General features: G+C 34.2%; 1 protein-coding gene across 2 annotated transcripts in view; it reads right to left on the reverse strand.

Moving 5' to 3' along the window:
- Positions 1-1038: 1038 nt before the first annotated feature.
- LOC113402414 (uncharacterized) overlaps positions 1039-17615 on the reverse strand; it is a 29243-nt gene continuing 12666 nt past the window's right edge. For both annotated transcript variants that reach the window (XM_026642654.2, XM_026642653.2), the window contains exons 3-11: positions 11300-11461; positions 9634-9796; positions 8972-9093; positions 7321-7568; positions 6929-7092; positions 6408-6528; positions 3699-3982; positions 2860-2987; positions 1039-1895 (exon numbers count right to left, since the gene is read on the reverse strand). In XM_026642654.2, coding sequence (XP_026498439.2) covers positions 1792-1895; positions 2860-2987; positions 3699-3982; positions 6408-6528; positions 6929-7092; positions 7321-7568; positions 8972-9093; positions 9634-9796; positions 11300-11461 — 1496 coding nt within the window. In that variant the 3' untranslated portion in view covers positions 1039-1791. The remainder of the gene's footprint in view (positions 1896-2859; positions 2988-3698; positions 3983-6407; positions 6529-6928; positions 7093-7320; positions 7569-8971; positions 9094-9633; positions 9797-11299; positions 11462-17615) is intronic.

The following is a 17615-nucleotide window of genomic DNA, read 5'->3' on the forward strand; positions in this document are numbered from 1 at the left end:
ATTAATATTAAATCGTATACGTTAGTTCAGATAGAATTGGAGTTTGTCGAAAACAATTTACTTTACTAATTTTGTTTACGTTTTTCATATTTTTTTTACAGCCGTATAGCTGTATAGCTGCTCTCTAACCGGCCAGTTACTTTCCGCCCTCTAAAATTAATTCTTTGTTAAATTGTAACAATTTAGTAAATTGCAATCAAGAATCTTCTGATAATTTTCTGCACATCTACGGCTGGAGCTCTTCAAAATAAGACCATAAACGATCTTCTGCGTGTAGCTATCGTCCCATATATGGGATAAGATATAATATAAGATAAGATACTAGCAGATTTGTGTTTTGTGATTATAATCGCTGGGACAAAAATCTGCTTACGTTATTAATATATAAGATGACGATGAAATAAATAAAAAAAGTGTTACGTCACTTACTATTACGTCATCACGGTTCTCTCGTACATTGCTGTTTTCTTTTATATCCATATGTCATTTTTGTTTCATTTTATAAGTACTCAACAAAATAAAAGACATTTCACACTTACTAACTAATTAATAGTGATTTTAAGTTTAAGCAAAATTTTGGAATAAAATTATAATTGATTTCAACAGAAAATGCACTAAATAGTTAATATAACTCAAATGATATTATTATTTAAAATGTTTTACTGTTACGCAAAAAAAATAAAATAAATAAGGTTTCAAAATGTCTATCTTGTAGAGGCAAAGGTCGTTCAATAAAAATCCAATTTGTACAAAATCATTTATTCGTTATTTCTAAAATAATAATTAAGTAATTAAATATGAATATTTTACAACTTATTATAAACACAAGTATATCACAGTTTCTGTAACTTAAAAATAATATGAATAGAAAATAATAGTGCTAATCGTTAAAGTGTTTTCCGTTCGAGAAACAAATTCGATATACAAATGAAAATTGTGAATATTGCATCTGATTGATGATAAATTAACAAGAAACATAAATGCAAAATAATATTTAAAACTACATATTTCAAATCAGTTTACAAATCAGTTGGCAGCCATTTTGAAAAAAGGTAACGCAATTTTTTTTGCCGTATTATAAATACTTCACGTTCAAATTCGACATCGATGATCGGAACATTTGACTAAAATCGTTTTTGAATAAATGCATATTTCATAATGCTTAGTAGAGAACCAACCATAGACAATATATATTACCTCACTGTTCAACACCCATAGGACCGGAAAGGGGTAAGGGGTAATATAAAGCCACTTACATTAGCCACTATAATAACTAGTCTAGTTTCAGACTAGTAGCCATTAACAAGTACTCATAGAAGTTTTTTTAAAAGTGAACATTCCAAAATTCAACTAAATATTAAACATATAAACTGGACGGTCACTTATTCTAACACCAGTTAGTTATACTTAGTGCTGTTGCGTTTCAGTCTGAAGGGAGGTAGGGGAACTGTAAGCACAAGGGACATAACATCTCAGTACCCAAAGTTGATGGGACATTGGTGATATGAAAAATGGTAAATATTTCTCACAGTATATAAGGTTAGTGGTGACCACTCACCATCACATGGCTCAGGCAAAAGGCAGTTTATGTTTTTTGTATTCTTCGACTGTAACTTTGTCTTTACTGAACTAAATTTACATTTTGATTAGTAACGTATAAAACGTCTTCTAAAATACGTACACAAGTTCGTTAAAACAAAGTAAATTATTATTAAAACACAGCCTCTGTACGGGATGTTCAAAATTTCAAAATATTGTTTCGTTTTCAAAATAGGAACTTCATTTTCAACTTCATGCGGGCGCTTGAGTTTCGTTTTGAGTTGCTTCTGACTTAGGTTTGGTCTGAATTGGTCCTTTGTTTTTACCCGGCAGGGTCAAGCAGAACAACGCGCACACTGGAACGGACGGACATATACTTTAAAACACATATTCAATGTATCCTGACCACTTGGGCTATTGTCGTCCCCACTCCTAGCACAAGCTTTAATTGGAGGGGTAAATAGGAATATTAGTAATTTCTTATAAGGGGGCATTTCTGATATAAATTTAAAAAAGAAAAAAAATGATAAACTATGAAGTACTTAAAAGGTGGAAAAAAAAATATATAACATTTTTATAACGAAAATGCAAAGTCGAATATAACTTTTCCTTTGTCAATTTGTGTGACGGTCAAGTAAATGAAAAGAAATAGCTTTTATATGTAACGTACTAATTAAAAGATATTGTATAATTTGATCTTATGTATTTTATCAAATGTATTTTATTCAAGTAAACTTTACAATGAAGCGTTTTTAAACTGTCAATATTTAAACACAACCACCGTTTCGGAAAGCATCCTCCGGCGAGACGAAACGGCAAGAAACTCGCATAGTTGCTCTTTTCAAATAGACAGATATACAATTTTATTCACAATTAGTGTTCAACGAGTCCTGTGATGGAACCCGAGCCTAGACAAAGGCGGTTTTATTTCTAAAATTATTATTTTAATAAATAATAATAATAAATTATTTTAGTCTTCATAAATTTGTTAAATGGTAATATATAAGACAATATCGTTTACTTTGGAAACTTTTTCCGTTTTACTAGCGATATACCGTGATGTGACTTGGATTATGGGTGAAGTCCAAACTCAATCACTGAATTTTCATGTGATTAATTTGTGTTTGTAATTCATCCCGCGCTCGGAGGTAATAAAAATCTCGTGAAGTTATATAGGTTACATATATGTTATGTGTCTGTGTAGTATTTTGTCACACATGTACTTGAAGCAACTTGGTGCCTCAAGATCTTCCCGAAGGGAACCTTTGTTCAGCTATAGGACATTTACAGGCGTTTAATTTATGATGAATATGCCCTCACCCATAATAACTCCTGCGAAGAGGTAGAAGCTGACGCCACAATTGGTCTCCAGGAACAGTCCGATGAGGTTGGTGCCCACCATGGAGCCGACGCGACCCATCATCATGGACAGACACACCGCCATCGCTCTGCACACGAAATATGCTTAATTAATAGTTTATAAAAACAAAGAGAGTTCTCATTGGAAACCCAGTTAAGAACGAAGTTACTTTTGCAATAATAAATTATGAAAAACAATGAAATAAATCAACAACATTTGAAAATAATTCTATGACAAGAAATACATTTGTATTTCAAATTTTAATAACAATTTTTTGTATAAAAAAAACTAAACGAAAATCGGTTCATCCGTTTGGGAGCTGCGATATCACAGACACGTTAAACTTATAACCTAAAAAATTGTAAATAATAGAATAAGAAAGAGAGGGATGACATTTGCCATTTCACTCTGATGTATGCCGAGTACAAGAACTTCGTATTTGGCGACCAATTTGGTTCACAGAAACTGAAGATATTAGGATAAACTAATTAGGACAAATATATTGAACAAACGCATCTTTTTGTATCGTGTTTTGAACTTAGATATAATGACTGTAGCGCGAACACCATCGGCAGATGTGCGTATCTGTTAATATTTCGGTATAGTTTGCTGTAACAAAACAATTCTCTCTCAGACTATATTCACGTAATATGTTATATCTCAATAAGTATACAACATATATAAATGCTATATACACTCAGGCCATCCTAAAAATATAACCCATCATTTATGTGGAAAATTTCACATCTATTAGCTTGGAAAAAAAAACAACAATTTTATGTATACCTTTAATATTTACCTGAATTTAGTAGGAAATAGTTCCACGGTAACAGCGTTCATGAGTCCAATACATGCTCCGCACATCTGGAAGATTGCGAACAGCACGACAGAGATCTGCTGGTGGTAGACGTTGGGAGCTCCCACTCCGCACATGCCGGTGCCAGCCAACAGTACCACCAGGATGGCTTTTTTCCCCAAAAAGTCCACCAGAAAGCCGACGATGATGTACATAGAGCAGAACACCAGCCCCACGTACACGGACATCTCGAAGGTGGCCGTATTTATAGTATCGTCGCATTCCACCTAACGAAGAATAATATACTTAGATTTTCCATGAGATGTATTAAACCATTCCATTTTGTATTCTGACATGGAGTACGTGCAACATTATAGTGAAGCAGCAAAAACGAATACAAATTCAATGTCAACACTACAACAAGACAACCTTACTATTATTGTGAATGCAAAAATTTGGATGCATGCGTGTTACTCAACCATGCAAAAGCGGCGGAACAAATTTGTATGAATTTTGGAATAGAGATAGCTTATAGTCTGACTTAACATTTACTGCTCACTCCTCATACGTGGACGAAGTCGAGAGCGGAAGCTAATGCCTGACAACTTTACGTAGCTTAAATTTAAGTGAACAGCTACTACACGCTTGGACTCGGGTTATTTTGTAAGCAGTATTTTGTAGCCATGGACTAGCTGCCGAGACCGAGGAGAAGGCGTCGGCGATATGGGAGGGCTCTTTGTAGAAGGTGGGCCAACTATCGGGGCCATGGGCCAAGGGTACCATGCGCTAGCGATCCCGTGTCGCCCCCCAAAGAGACGGAGTGAGTACTGCTGAACTTTTAGTGAGTATTCCAGTGAACTTTACGTCGGCAGGCCCTACAATTGTGTAAACGCAATTTTCCAGCGAGATAAAAAAGAGTCATTTAAGCCGCTGGGTTACAAACACAGACAATTAAAACAACTTGCACCTAATGAGGAGCCCGCCCCTACTTATAAAAACACCCGAACCCTCTATAATAGATCCATCATACTCATAAAGTAGCAATGCGGGCGAAAATTTTAAAACTTGTCAGAGATTAATCCAAGCTAACAACGCTGTGTAAATAATACTGTTATATACAACGATAATGAAATGTTCACATCATCTTAAAAACTGTACCTGAATGCCAATACGAACAGCCACGTATTATATTTGTCTGAGGTTTAACCTGCTATTAAGATTATAAGAAATTGGAGACATAATAAACTATCATTTTGTCTCCTGTTAAATTTCATACTGCAATAAATATTCTTGAGAGATGATTATTTTGCTATTTTATTATATTGTAACCGAATCTATTCTTATTATTAACTATTTGAAATATAAGAAAAGCATTTTCATTCATCCCCCTAAGGGATCTTCTAAAATTATTCCACTTTGGAAACTAGTCTCAAGTGCAAATATTGTGCTGTTCAATACACATTTTTCGCTTCACCTGCGTTTGAGGAGATCAAATCAAATCAAAATATATTTTGTTCAAGTAGGCTTTTATAAGCACTTTTGAATCGTCATTTAACAAACTATATAAGTGAAGCTACCACCGGTTCGGAATGTAGATTCTACCGAGAAAGAAACTCAGTAGTTACTCTTTTTCAACATCTAAAAATACAGTCATGTTAGTTAAATACTAACTCCACGCTTTTTTATCATCAATATAATTTTGTATCGAATAATATGCCTTCTTTACCGATGTATTTTTTTTACAAATGATTTAAATTTATGAAACGACAAAGTTAAAAATGTCTGCATGATGTCAGGTGTTTGGGTTAAAAAGTAACCGATCTATCTCTGTGTCAAAAATCATCCAGATCAAGAGACATTATGATTGAGTGACAAAAATCCATCCATCTAAACTTTCGCATTTATATCGTTGGTAAGATAAACTATTGCTGATGGTCACGTCGATGTCGATGTCTTGACTTCGAGAGTATTTACATGATGCTGAAAAGCTCTACCACATTAAACTACTAAATCAATTATAAATAATGGTCATGACATCCCGACCGGATTGGCCACGGTGACTAATCTCAAGGCAGACCAGCCAACCACGCTGGACATATTATAGTGCACTAATGTAATCGAAAACGCAAGTGCACTCTCATAATCCAATGGGCCGGCAAATCCGACACGATCGGAAAGAGTTCGGGTGCAGGACCAACGGTTTCGCGCGCTATCCGAGGCACGGGATTATACACACTTGCAATTTCCAGACTCCGGGGTGTGAGAATATTTTGATACTAAAACCGAATAACTGTTTATCGGTGCGACCTGGGATTCGAACCCAGAATCGGGGTCTGCGGCCTCGTGTCCGGCGCAGGGAAGGCATCGCGCAGGCACTCACATAATCATAAGATACGTTTTGTAATGCCCAGGCGATAGATCTCTAATGTATTTTAATTATCTCAACTTTCGGGGAGAGGACTGATTATCCTTAACACAGGCTATTTAATTTAGCCTAGCTAGGATAGCCAGTACTTGATCTGTTTTTCTTTTGATGACTATATTATATTACACATTAAGTCTTCACTCATAGTGCAATCATGTAATAGTTTTATAGATGTTTTCTGTGTGAAATAAACAATTCTGTAATTCTGAGTTAAATAAATACCGAATACTGAATATGAATGAATACTAGGAATAATTAGTAAAAAAATAAATAAAAGATCGACTCACGGCGGAGGCGTTGCGCGGCGCGCGCGCGGCGTCCAGCGCGTCGCAGATGCGCGTCTGCGCGCCCTCGTGGTTCACCAGCGAGTTGAGGATCGTCGGGAACCACACGTAGAACCCGTTGGTGCTGCAACAGCGCGGTCACGCCTTCGGTGAGCTTACTTTGCTGCGGTGCCGGGACCGCGGGGTCGGAGATATTACTTGGTAACCGATATTCGTTAACTCGTTGACTTGTTAATATTTAAAACATTGATAGTTTTGTTTTATTCAAGTCACCCCTCCCCGGTCTCGCACCCGAGCCAATTTTGGGCTTATGTGTCAGTCTTTCGTGACTTCGTTACATTTTTGAAATTAATTATGTACAATATATTACGTTAATATAATACCAGCATGGCCGCAATACAGCGTGTAAAAAGTAAGACTAATAAGAATGAATATATAAAAAAGTAATATAAGTGCGCCGGCTTAAAGTAGGAAGTCTATGGGCATACCGAATCGCGATTACATTTTTTCATATTTAAACTCACGTTGCAAATATTCCAAATTGTACAAAACAAGTGAGGCAAGTCCACTTCAGGAACGGCGGCTTGAACAACGGCACGGTCTGCTCCTTCATGGAAGATAGAATTGCGGATATACCTGACTTCTCTTCCTGTTTCGTATTGCTACCCTCGGATATTAAAGTCTTTACCTGGAAATCAAGATAATAAAAAGACTTTTAATATAAAATTGCCAATCAACAATAACATTAATTACTTTAAATGAATAATAATGACAAAAACCAAATACACCCAAACTTCGCGCCAAAAATGTATTACGATACAAGGTATTGATGCATTTCATAAGGATTGATCTAACATAATATCGGCTAGATAACCAAAATATATTAAAGACCTCATATGCTATAATCTTCACTCACAGGGTAGGTATCTTCAGGCATTCTCCTATTGATTGAGTACATTTTCCTCAGTACGACCAAACACTCCTCAGATTTTCCCGATGAGCTGAGAAACTTAGGGCTCTCAGGTGCTATGAATATCAGCAACAGGGTGCCGATGACGAAAGGCAGCACGCAGGCCACGACCAGCAGCCTCCAGGGTCGGTACGCAATATTCAGAAGTGGTAGCGGATAAGAAAACTCCAGGGGAAGTATTACCCAGGCTATGGCTGCAAGTGAAGTGTTAAAGGTGAAGTTTAAGTATTTTTTGTTTTGGGAGTGAACTACATTATTACACGACTGCCCAAAATAGGAGTGTAATGTTTTCAGGGTTCATGTTCGAAAACCGGCGCGAGTATCTCAGCGGTATTTTTTTGACAGAGTTTGTACAGTGATAAATTATATACTGGTTATAAATTAATTAATTCAAGTCAGCTTAACTTTTAAAATAGAAAATTGATAATTTTTGATTCCTTCACACGTCACTGCAAAACATTGAAACTACACGGTTTATGGTGAGAATAAATAGCTGGTAATATTGTCGTAGTAATCTACTGGTACCACAATAATTCTGATAAGATGTATTATTAATATATTGAAAAAAGAGCAAAACAAAAAAGCACACTTAAGCAAACTGAAATATACTTAAATAATTACAATCTGTATGTCTCTATAAATTTACATTCTTATAAAATTATTGTGTAATAAATTTAAATTATATCGACCTCGTTGAAAAAACTAAGGAATATATTTTCCTTAAAACCGATATCGAAATTCAAATTATTAAGCTTTGTTTTATATCAAACAATGGCCTTCTCGTCGGATTTATAAATATATATAAGGTCATGGGTTTTTCAAAGCATTATACAATTTGATTCATCTTACTTACATATATTTATATAGAATTATAGATATTTTGGCTACATTTCTTCTAATCTATATATATACATAAATAGGCAAAGACGAAATAGTTCAGTGCCTTTATTTATCATATTAATGTTTCTCCGCTCTAGGAGCGGTTAAAACATAAGTCGCGGGCCACAGCTAAGAGTTAAGAAATATGAACGAGAAAATTGAAAATGATATAAACTTTCGGTAGACGATACGGAAGATGTTAAAAATTATGGCTTTCACCATGTAGGGTATAAATGATAGGATTATTGGGACTATTTTCTATTGAGTTTTAATTTATATGACAAGATATTTACTTAGTTTTTAAGATATGGTGGTTTATGTGTCATGCGAATTAAGAACAGCTATATCGATAAGATAAACAATTCTATTGACTATATCGTGAACGGTGATATCTGGTCTATTATTACGGACGGTTTTGTCTGTTACGTTCTATCTCAGTAGGTTTTATGGTTCCTGTTGTATACATGAATGCTAAATTTTGGTGTGCGATTGCAGCCATTGTTATTATATGCAATATATCGAATGCCACCTGCCCAATCATTTGTTCTCGTCTGCTAGGATTGCTTTTTTACCAATAAGACCGCCTATTTGTACAAGCTGTTGGATTATACTTTTGTTGTATTATTTTTATGTATTTTGGTGTATGATAAAGTATTATAATTATTGTTATGGTCAAATTTCGATTACGGACCGAATTCTAGTCTTGTTAATCTCTCACCTGGTATTATAACAGTCCCGATGCCGACGAACGCCGAACCAAACGTGACGATCTTGTCTCTGTGACGTATATTTGTGAATTCGCCTAGGTACGTGTACACCACAGCCGAAGAGCCCGACATACTGAAATACACAATTTGATTTGATTCCTATTCAGAATTTTTTGGAGACTAGACTAGACCAACGAGGCAGTTAATACGATTTTTGATACTTTAGCGGATGTGTCTTTCGTGTCGTGACCGATTTACTAAGCTCATGTTCTTTATCCAAAGCTTGTCTGGAAGAGATTGCTGTCTTAACGATAAGACAGCCATTAATTTTATTACATAACATAACATAATCAGCCTATAAATTTCCCACTGCTGGGCTAAGGCCTCCTCTCCCGTTGAGGAGAAGGTATGGAGCATATTCCACCACGCTGCTCCAATGCGGGTTGGTGGAATACACATGTGGCAGAATTTCGTTGAAATTAGACACATGCAGGTTTCCTCACGATGTTTTCCTTCACCGCCGAGCACGAGATGAATTATAAACAAATTAAGCACATGTAAATTCAGTGGTGCCTTATTTATATATAACTGTATATTTTTTTACTCTTCTGTGTAATAAAGCATAATATATTATATACTATATAATAGACATTTAGATAAATAATGTACTTACAATATAGATGATATGAACGATAGCACGGCGAAGGAGATAACCTCAGGCGCGAAGCTGGCGAGACCACTGAACACGGTGGAGATGATCATAGAGATGAGCATTACTAGCCGACGCCCGCGCGTGTCGGCCAGCCAGCCCCAGAAGTACGACGTGAGGATAATAGCTGGAGAAATGGACATGGCAAATTATAAAACATTCAAAAATCTATACTAATCATTTAAATGTGAAAGTGTTATGAAGCAAGCTTGAACCCTAAATAAGGACATAGGCTACTTTTTATATCCATAACCTACGATCGTCTTCGGGTTCGTATTCATTGATGATTCATTTTATCTCGTTCATTATGTTCTCGATAGAATCTAGTTTTAGAACCAGTAGCAGCTTTATTTTTAAATTAAATAAAATGATAATCAAAAGTGCTTGTATATTCGTAATCTCACGCACACTAAGACACGATTATATGACACGAGCGTCACTCGTACAATTAGACGTCGGTCGTCGATAATTTTGCGTGAAGGGCGCTTCTTTCTGAATGAATATATCTATACATGGATAAGATCTTTGATTTAATATTAATTTTATTTTTAAGTAGTTAGAGTTCATATAAGTTTTGAGATACTCAACCGATTTCATTATAATAATTTAGTTATACACATTTGTAATGAAATAAATGATTGTTTAGGTTATGGTAGCTCGCAAATAGCCATGTTAACTTAAATATATAGATAGATACTTCAATTATATTAGAAGTTAAAGTATTTGCAATTTGTTTCTAATCACACAAATATACCAATAGCTCAAAGTAAGAGATTTATGTTCCTGTGACTGAAGGAGCCAAATAAATAACTTAATATATGCGTAATGCTCCTTCCAATATCGGTGTCTATTGACAGAGGAGAGGTCTCAAGGCGATTACTCATTTATGTTCCTACTCTATCTTGATAGCAAATATTCTACAGTCAAGTGGATTGTTTACACTCTCATTTTGATATATGGGCACGTGCCTATATTTTATGGAATGTGTTTTATCATCGTTTGGCCTTAACTGCCTCCTTAATTTAGTGACTTGTTCATAGAGCTGCAAATCCCGAGGTCCTGGTGGGAATGCTAGGATCAGGACAATACAAAAATATCTAGTTTTTTTAGTCAAGAGATTTTCAGCAGCACGGATTTAAGATGTTAGAACATATACACTTCGATTTCGTACAGTAAACAACCTATGCAACGCAAATAAATAGCATAAGATCACGTTCAAAAAAAGAAAATGACTCTAAATTGAGTATAATCAGCCTGTAAATTTCCCACTGCTGGGCTAAGGCCTCCTCTCCCGTTGAGGAGAAGGTATGGAGCATATTCCACCACGCTGCTCCAATGCGGGTTGGTGGAATACATATGTGGCAGAATTTCGTTGAAATAAGACACATGTAGGTTTCCTCACGATGTTTTCCTTCACCGCCGAGCACGAGATGAATTATAAACACAAATTAAGCACATGAAATCTCAGTGGTGCCTGCCTGGGTTTGAACCCGAAATCATCGGTTAAGATGCACGCGTTCTAACCACTGGGCCATCTCGGCTCGATTTTTACTAAATTGAGTATATCATCGTCATTCCATCGGAATTCCAGGAACATGAAAACATTATTATTTGTTATTGTTATAATTACCTAAAAAAGGAATAGCAGAAATCCATCCTCTCTGCTGTAGACTGAGATTCAAGTCACACTGCGCAGCCGGCATCACGTAGCTCATGGCCAAGCTTTGCATGATCACGCCCAAAAGAATCAATCCACTCAGGAGCATATGAGCGATGTTGTAAATACCAAACCCTGGAAAATAAAATAAAGATAAGGTTTATAAACTACATACAAATGCTCGCCGTGGCCTTTTTAACTACTGTACGTTAATGGTATTATTGCAAGAAATTTCACGGTATTACAAACTGGGACTTCTCTGTTCAGTGACAATTATGTCACTGAATAGAGATATGGTTAATATTTCTTACAGCACCATTGTCTTTGGGCGGTGGTGACCACTTAACATCAGGTGATCCATTTACCCGTCCGCCAAGCTATATCATAAAAAAATCAATTATCAAACAAACATGTTCCAAATTCCTATTTGAAACACGTTTTTAAATAATATCAGTTTTATCTCGTCCCAAATACGTCCATATCCTACGTAGATACGAATTAAAAATGAACTCTTTAGTAGAGATTTTCTAACGGTAATATAAATCTACGATGAAAAACAATTACTATCATGGTTGATTTAAAGACAGGCGCGTCACAGTGTCACGCGGAAAATTTACTTTGATTTTTACTGAAAACAAAAATTTTGAAAACAGTTATTTATCGTCCTTGCGAATGTTTAATAGAAGAAGTGGAGCTCATAACGCTGTTCCAGTATAAGACATCAATTGTACTGACAAAATGACTTATTACGCTGCTCCAGTATAGGGGAAGATTCTACTAAAATTGACACTTAATAGCAATCGAAACGAAACGTAGTCGTTGCCATGCAGACGTTTTAGCATTCTTGCCACAATTCCAAGCGATCAAGGTCATTAAGGCCTTCATGTAAAAAAATCATGTGTTTTTCCTTAACATTAAGGAAATCAGTAATTTCTATCGAATAGATTTCGGCTGTTATTATTTAAAGCAAGGTAAATCAATGCTCCTAGCACTTAGTTGCGAATAATATCATTGAAACAGGTTTACAGGTCCAACAGAACTATCTTTCAATCATAATGAGTTACGAAGCATATCTTTGCGTTAAAATATATACGCAAAACTATAATCTATGACGCATTTAATAAAAATGTTGTATTTTATATTCAAAAATGCGAAATGATTTTGTTTCTCTACATGTGTACTTAAATCGACATTAAGTATAACTTGTTATGCGCTTATTAAGTTACAGAATAAGAAAAAAATATAAATAAAAGAAAGATCACTTGAAGCATAAATTTTATGGCATAGATTATTTTTAGAGCATGCGTTATTTCCAGACTTCGTCTTTAGATATTTAAATGCAGTAAAAAAATGTCTTTGTGCATGCAAACTATTAATGACATCATATTTAAAAAGAGGGCACTCCACTCACGGGACTATTTGCTGTATGGTGATTCAGAATAATTAGTCTATAGCTGAATTGAATTCTTCTAATTAAATCTGAAATTTACCAATTAATTTACGTGATATTTTCATTTATTTTATTAGATTTTAATTATGATTAAATATGTATTTAAATCATTTATGTTTTATGAACCTTCTAACTTAATTTCCAGTCTTTTATAATAATATCGAGAAATTCTGTTTGCCACCTTTATGTATTTTAGCTCTAAGTTCTAAAAATTAGAAGCAAATAACAACCATATTATTATTCTAGCATATCTTAATTCTTGTTATAATAAACATGTTTTCTGAATTAATAGTTGTTGAAAGTGTAATAAAAAGATTAGTATCGTATGATATGAGTTTAAGTTTGCTGGCAAAATGTTTGTCACCAACATTTAAAATATTATTAAGCCTTGGGGAAAACCCTTCAAGCTAAAATAAATATCGCGAAGTCCAATTAAGATCGCAACGTTATTAATTAAATATTTTTCCTTTAATTTTCCGCCTGGTATTTGATTAGTTTATCCTTTGTCGTAGGACTAGTTGGTACCATCCACTCATCAAAAATTCTCCCGCCAAACAGCAATACTTACTATTATTGTGATCTGGCTTGAAGAGTTAGCCAGTGTAACTACAGGCTAAGGGACATAACATCTTAGTTCCTTGGTTTGTGACCTATGGTTAATATATCTTACATTTTGGCTCACTCATATGATAATCTTTGAATTAGTTCATCAACATATTCATCATACTTGTCTTAGAAGGGAAGCAATGAGTCTAAAACCTTTCAATTAAATATATTTTCTTTGACGCACCGGGTAGCGTGATTTAATTTACGCATTTTTGTAATAATAACAACAAAACAACATGACGTCAGAATAGAAATACGAAGACCTATGTATGTAATAGATAGATCAGAGTAACTTAAATATTGTAATTTATATAAAATGTATATGTTTTACGTGGTCTTATTTAACATGCCTGCTGCTTATCATGAATGCGTAACCAAATGCATCTTGGTAATTAAATACCTACTTGGTAACTGCTGGTTTTTGGTTAACGAGATGCACTTTTTGCTTGCTGCAAACAGCTGGAAGGATGGCGTGTAACTGTCCGAGGAGTGACCATGACACAAGGAACATAGTATAGTTCCCAAGGTTGGTGGCGCATTGTTTTAAGGAATATTTCTTAAAGCTCCAATGTCGATGGTCCACGGGGTCACCCCTTAATATTAGGTGGTATGTGGCCGTGTGCCTACCGTGTGTGACCGTGTTTTTTAGGGAACGGGCTATTTTTCGCAAATGATAATTTTGTAATCGGACTTCGGTCAAGGAACACGAGTTCTAACAACTAAGCCACCTAAAGTCTTATAAATATTTTAATGATATACAACTGACTAATATGTTTAGTTATAGCACAAGACGTAATATACATATAGAGGAGAAATAACTTATGGAATACCTTACCGGGATCGATCAACAACACGCCTTGGAAATATGTAATGTTCTGTAATTGTTGTATTTAATTGTGCAATTTGCATTTTATAAATACAACATAAATTGTATTTAATAAAAAATAATATAGTATGCAGAATAAATAGGCTTAAAAAAAGAAATAGATACAAAATTATTATCAATATACAAATCTATTAAAAAAACTTTATTGAAGTTATAATTTTCATAATATAATTTTTTTCATATGGCAAGTTTGTTGCAAGTGAATTTACCGCCATTGAAATTGACTATCATTTGTTATATGTATATTTACCAAATGTATTTTAATAAGAAAATAAATAATATTAACTATTTACAATTATTATATCAATACGAATACGTTTAAAATAAAACTGATACGACAACTTGCGTGGATCAAATATAGTGTCAAATAATAATTATCCAGAACAACGAAACACATTATATGATCTATTTAATAATCCAATTCAAACCGAGTCGTAACTTGTAATTATGCATTAGTCAAAACATCTACCAGCGCCAAAGACATTGGCATTATAGGAAATACTAACTTTTCTTTCCACCATCATTGGGAACTAAGATGTTATTTCTCTTGTGTCTGTATTAACTTACTCAGTTTTTAAGCTGGAACACAACTTTACTATGAATGGGTGGTACCTACCCAGACGATTGAATCTTGACGTAAATCTAAGGTTTGTTTAACTTTACTCGTTTTTCATTTGTAGTAGGTAACAGAGGTATTGCATAATTGTTTTCACGTGCGAAGTCAAGAGTCGAGCAAGAAAACTCTAGGGGGGCGAGACAAACATTCCAGATTGCGTAAATTATTATTAATAACATAATTAGTGATTACGGTATCTGGGGTCGCTCTAATGATCTATTTAAATGTCGTTGATTAAATATAATTTACACATAATTCAAAGCTTGCATCAAAATTTGTTTTTGTTCAACGATTTCGTAATTATAAATATAAATCAAATTCGTCAGAGGAATGGAATACAGGCTGAAGCGCCCAAACGATGATTTTGATAAATTAGATTTGAATTTTTCAGCATTTCATTCTAGTGCTGGACGATGGAGGAAAACATCGTGAGGAAACTTACATATGTCAGATGAAAATTTGTCACTTTATCCTTTGAAATAAGCTCCAAACCTTCAACTTAAAAAGAGAAAGAGGAAATTATAATAAAACATATATTTAGTGTCTTACCTAAAAATCAACAACACTTTTTTATCATCTATATGTTTTTATATTACGTCATAAAAATAAACGAATTAATTATTTTTAACAATATTTGTTATGTTATATGTGAACAGGAAAAGACACAACATATATGTTTATCCTTATGTCATATTGATTATTATTAATTTCTTGTATATTTTTAATTTTAACGTCTAAAAATAAAAAACGTATGTCATTAACACAAAAAAAAATGGCTTAAAAATGGATCCATAACGTTTAAAAATAATATCAAATGCGCTTAATGTACATGTTCCGCGCGTTTTTAAACCTTTCGATAGGTTTCACTTTTATATCTTTTATTCTTTGTCTCCATAATATTATTCCAATGTTTACGTTAATAGTTAAGAATAAATATTTACTGTATAGGTTGTGCCTTTGCCTATGAATATGATAAGTCTTTTTTATTTTCGTTAGCAGCGATCATTTCCAGGCAAACATGATCCATGATTGATTTTTTTATTCGCTCGAAAAACGCGTCACACGTTTCGTCCACATGAAATGGGGGGGTATGTGGGACTTACAGGTGCCCAGGACGCCTAAAGCGCCCTAGTTCCCCTAATTACTCCCTAAAAAAGCAGCGGTACCCTCTACACGGGGTCACGGGATGGTTTTCGCATGTTAACGAACCGATGAATGCCGATAAGACGACTTTTGAACCTCATTCAATTTTGAACATTCTGATCATTTTATTATATATGTTTTTATCTATGTAATGTATATAGTATGTTATGCTGATTTAGAGTGCAATAAATGATAACGATAAATAAACGACGGGGGACATCGGTTAAAGTTCATGTGGTTTAGTTACTGGGCTACCTGGTGATTCTAAGCTGAAGATTAGGAGGTTCACACTCGGACCACATAGATTTGTGCTTAACTTTTGTAATGTAAATTTTGCGCTCTGCGGTGACGGAGTTTTCTTTCGTAAATAAACCTGATGAAATTCTGCCATGCCGCATTGGTGCAGCCTCGTGAATTATACTTCGAACTTACTGTTTACTTAAAGAGTAAACGTAATAAAGATCCAAATGAAAAAAAATATAACTATGTATATTTTATATAAATATGTGAGCCCAACCACAATTTAAGCACAAATAATTCGTGTGTTTGTTTTTCTAGATCGATTTGGAGTTTAATTTTAAATTAGAAAAAATGCTGATAGGACTTTGTTTTTAAGCCCGTCGAGGTAGGTACCATCCATTCCTCATATATTCTACCGTCAGGCTTCAATATTTAGTATGGTTCTGTATCGATTTGAAGAGTGACTGAGGAAGTGAAACTACAGGCACAAGGGACATAACATCTTAGCTTATAAGGTTGATCGCGCATTTAAATGTAAGGAATGGTTAATATTTCTTACAGCCCGTCCGCCGACCTATGTTATAAAAAAGTAGAATAAACATATTTATTACTACTAGTTGCACCGCGCAGTTAAGCGTTCCACCTCAATAGTTCGTAGCTTTTTATATAGTCTATAAAGTTTATGATGAATGGGCTATTAAACACAAAAATAATTTTTCAAATGGCAATAAAAACTAAGTTTATAATAAATCGAATATTGATGAATGTGTGAACGACGTTAATATACACAAACTGACAATTTTTTTTTTTATATAAAATCTAATTTAAAATATGACTGCATAATATATTCCTTTTGAATCGTCATTTTAAATGCGAGGTAAGTTATGTTATCTGTGCTAATGTACTAATACCCGTTTGCAGGTAACATGTGTTAAAAGGATGAACACTTAACTGTATATTAATTTTATAGAAATTGTTTGATTTGACATTGTATCCGACTTAGAACGCGACGCGACCTATATGAAACCACTTTAAATCAATGTAATTGGTGAATGCTACTGATATGTACTTTAACAATATTTACTAATAAATGATGCAACGTTTTTTGTAATGTCTAACTGTTAAAAGTGTAAAATGTAAAATTACGCTAATCCATTTTATATAAAAGTTCTACCAGTTGATGGAACGCGTTTCAGAAAAAGTTTTAGTAAAATATTTTACTATACAAGCTGCTCTTTGTAGATTCAACCGCTTTTAATTTAGACTATTAACGTGACGAGTGCGAATGTTCTTGTACATATGTATATATAACATAATATACGAGAAAAATATAAGCACATATCAATAT

The sequence above is a fragment of the Vanessa tameamea genome, chromosome 12 (assembly GCF_037043105.1).
Source record: "Vanessa tameamea isolate UH-Manoa-2023 chromosome 12, ilVanTame1 primary haplotype, whole genome shotgun sequence".
Classification (NCBI taxonomy): domain Eukaryota; kingdom Metazoa; phylum Arthropoda; class Insecta; order Lepidoptera; family Nymphalidae; genus Vanessa; species Vanessa tameamea.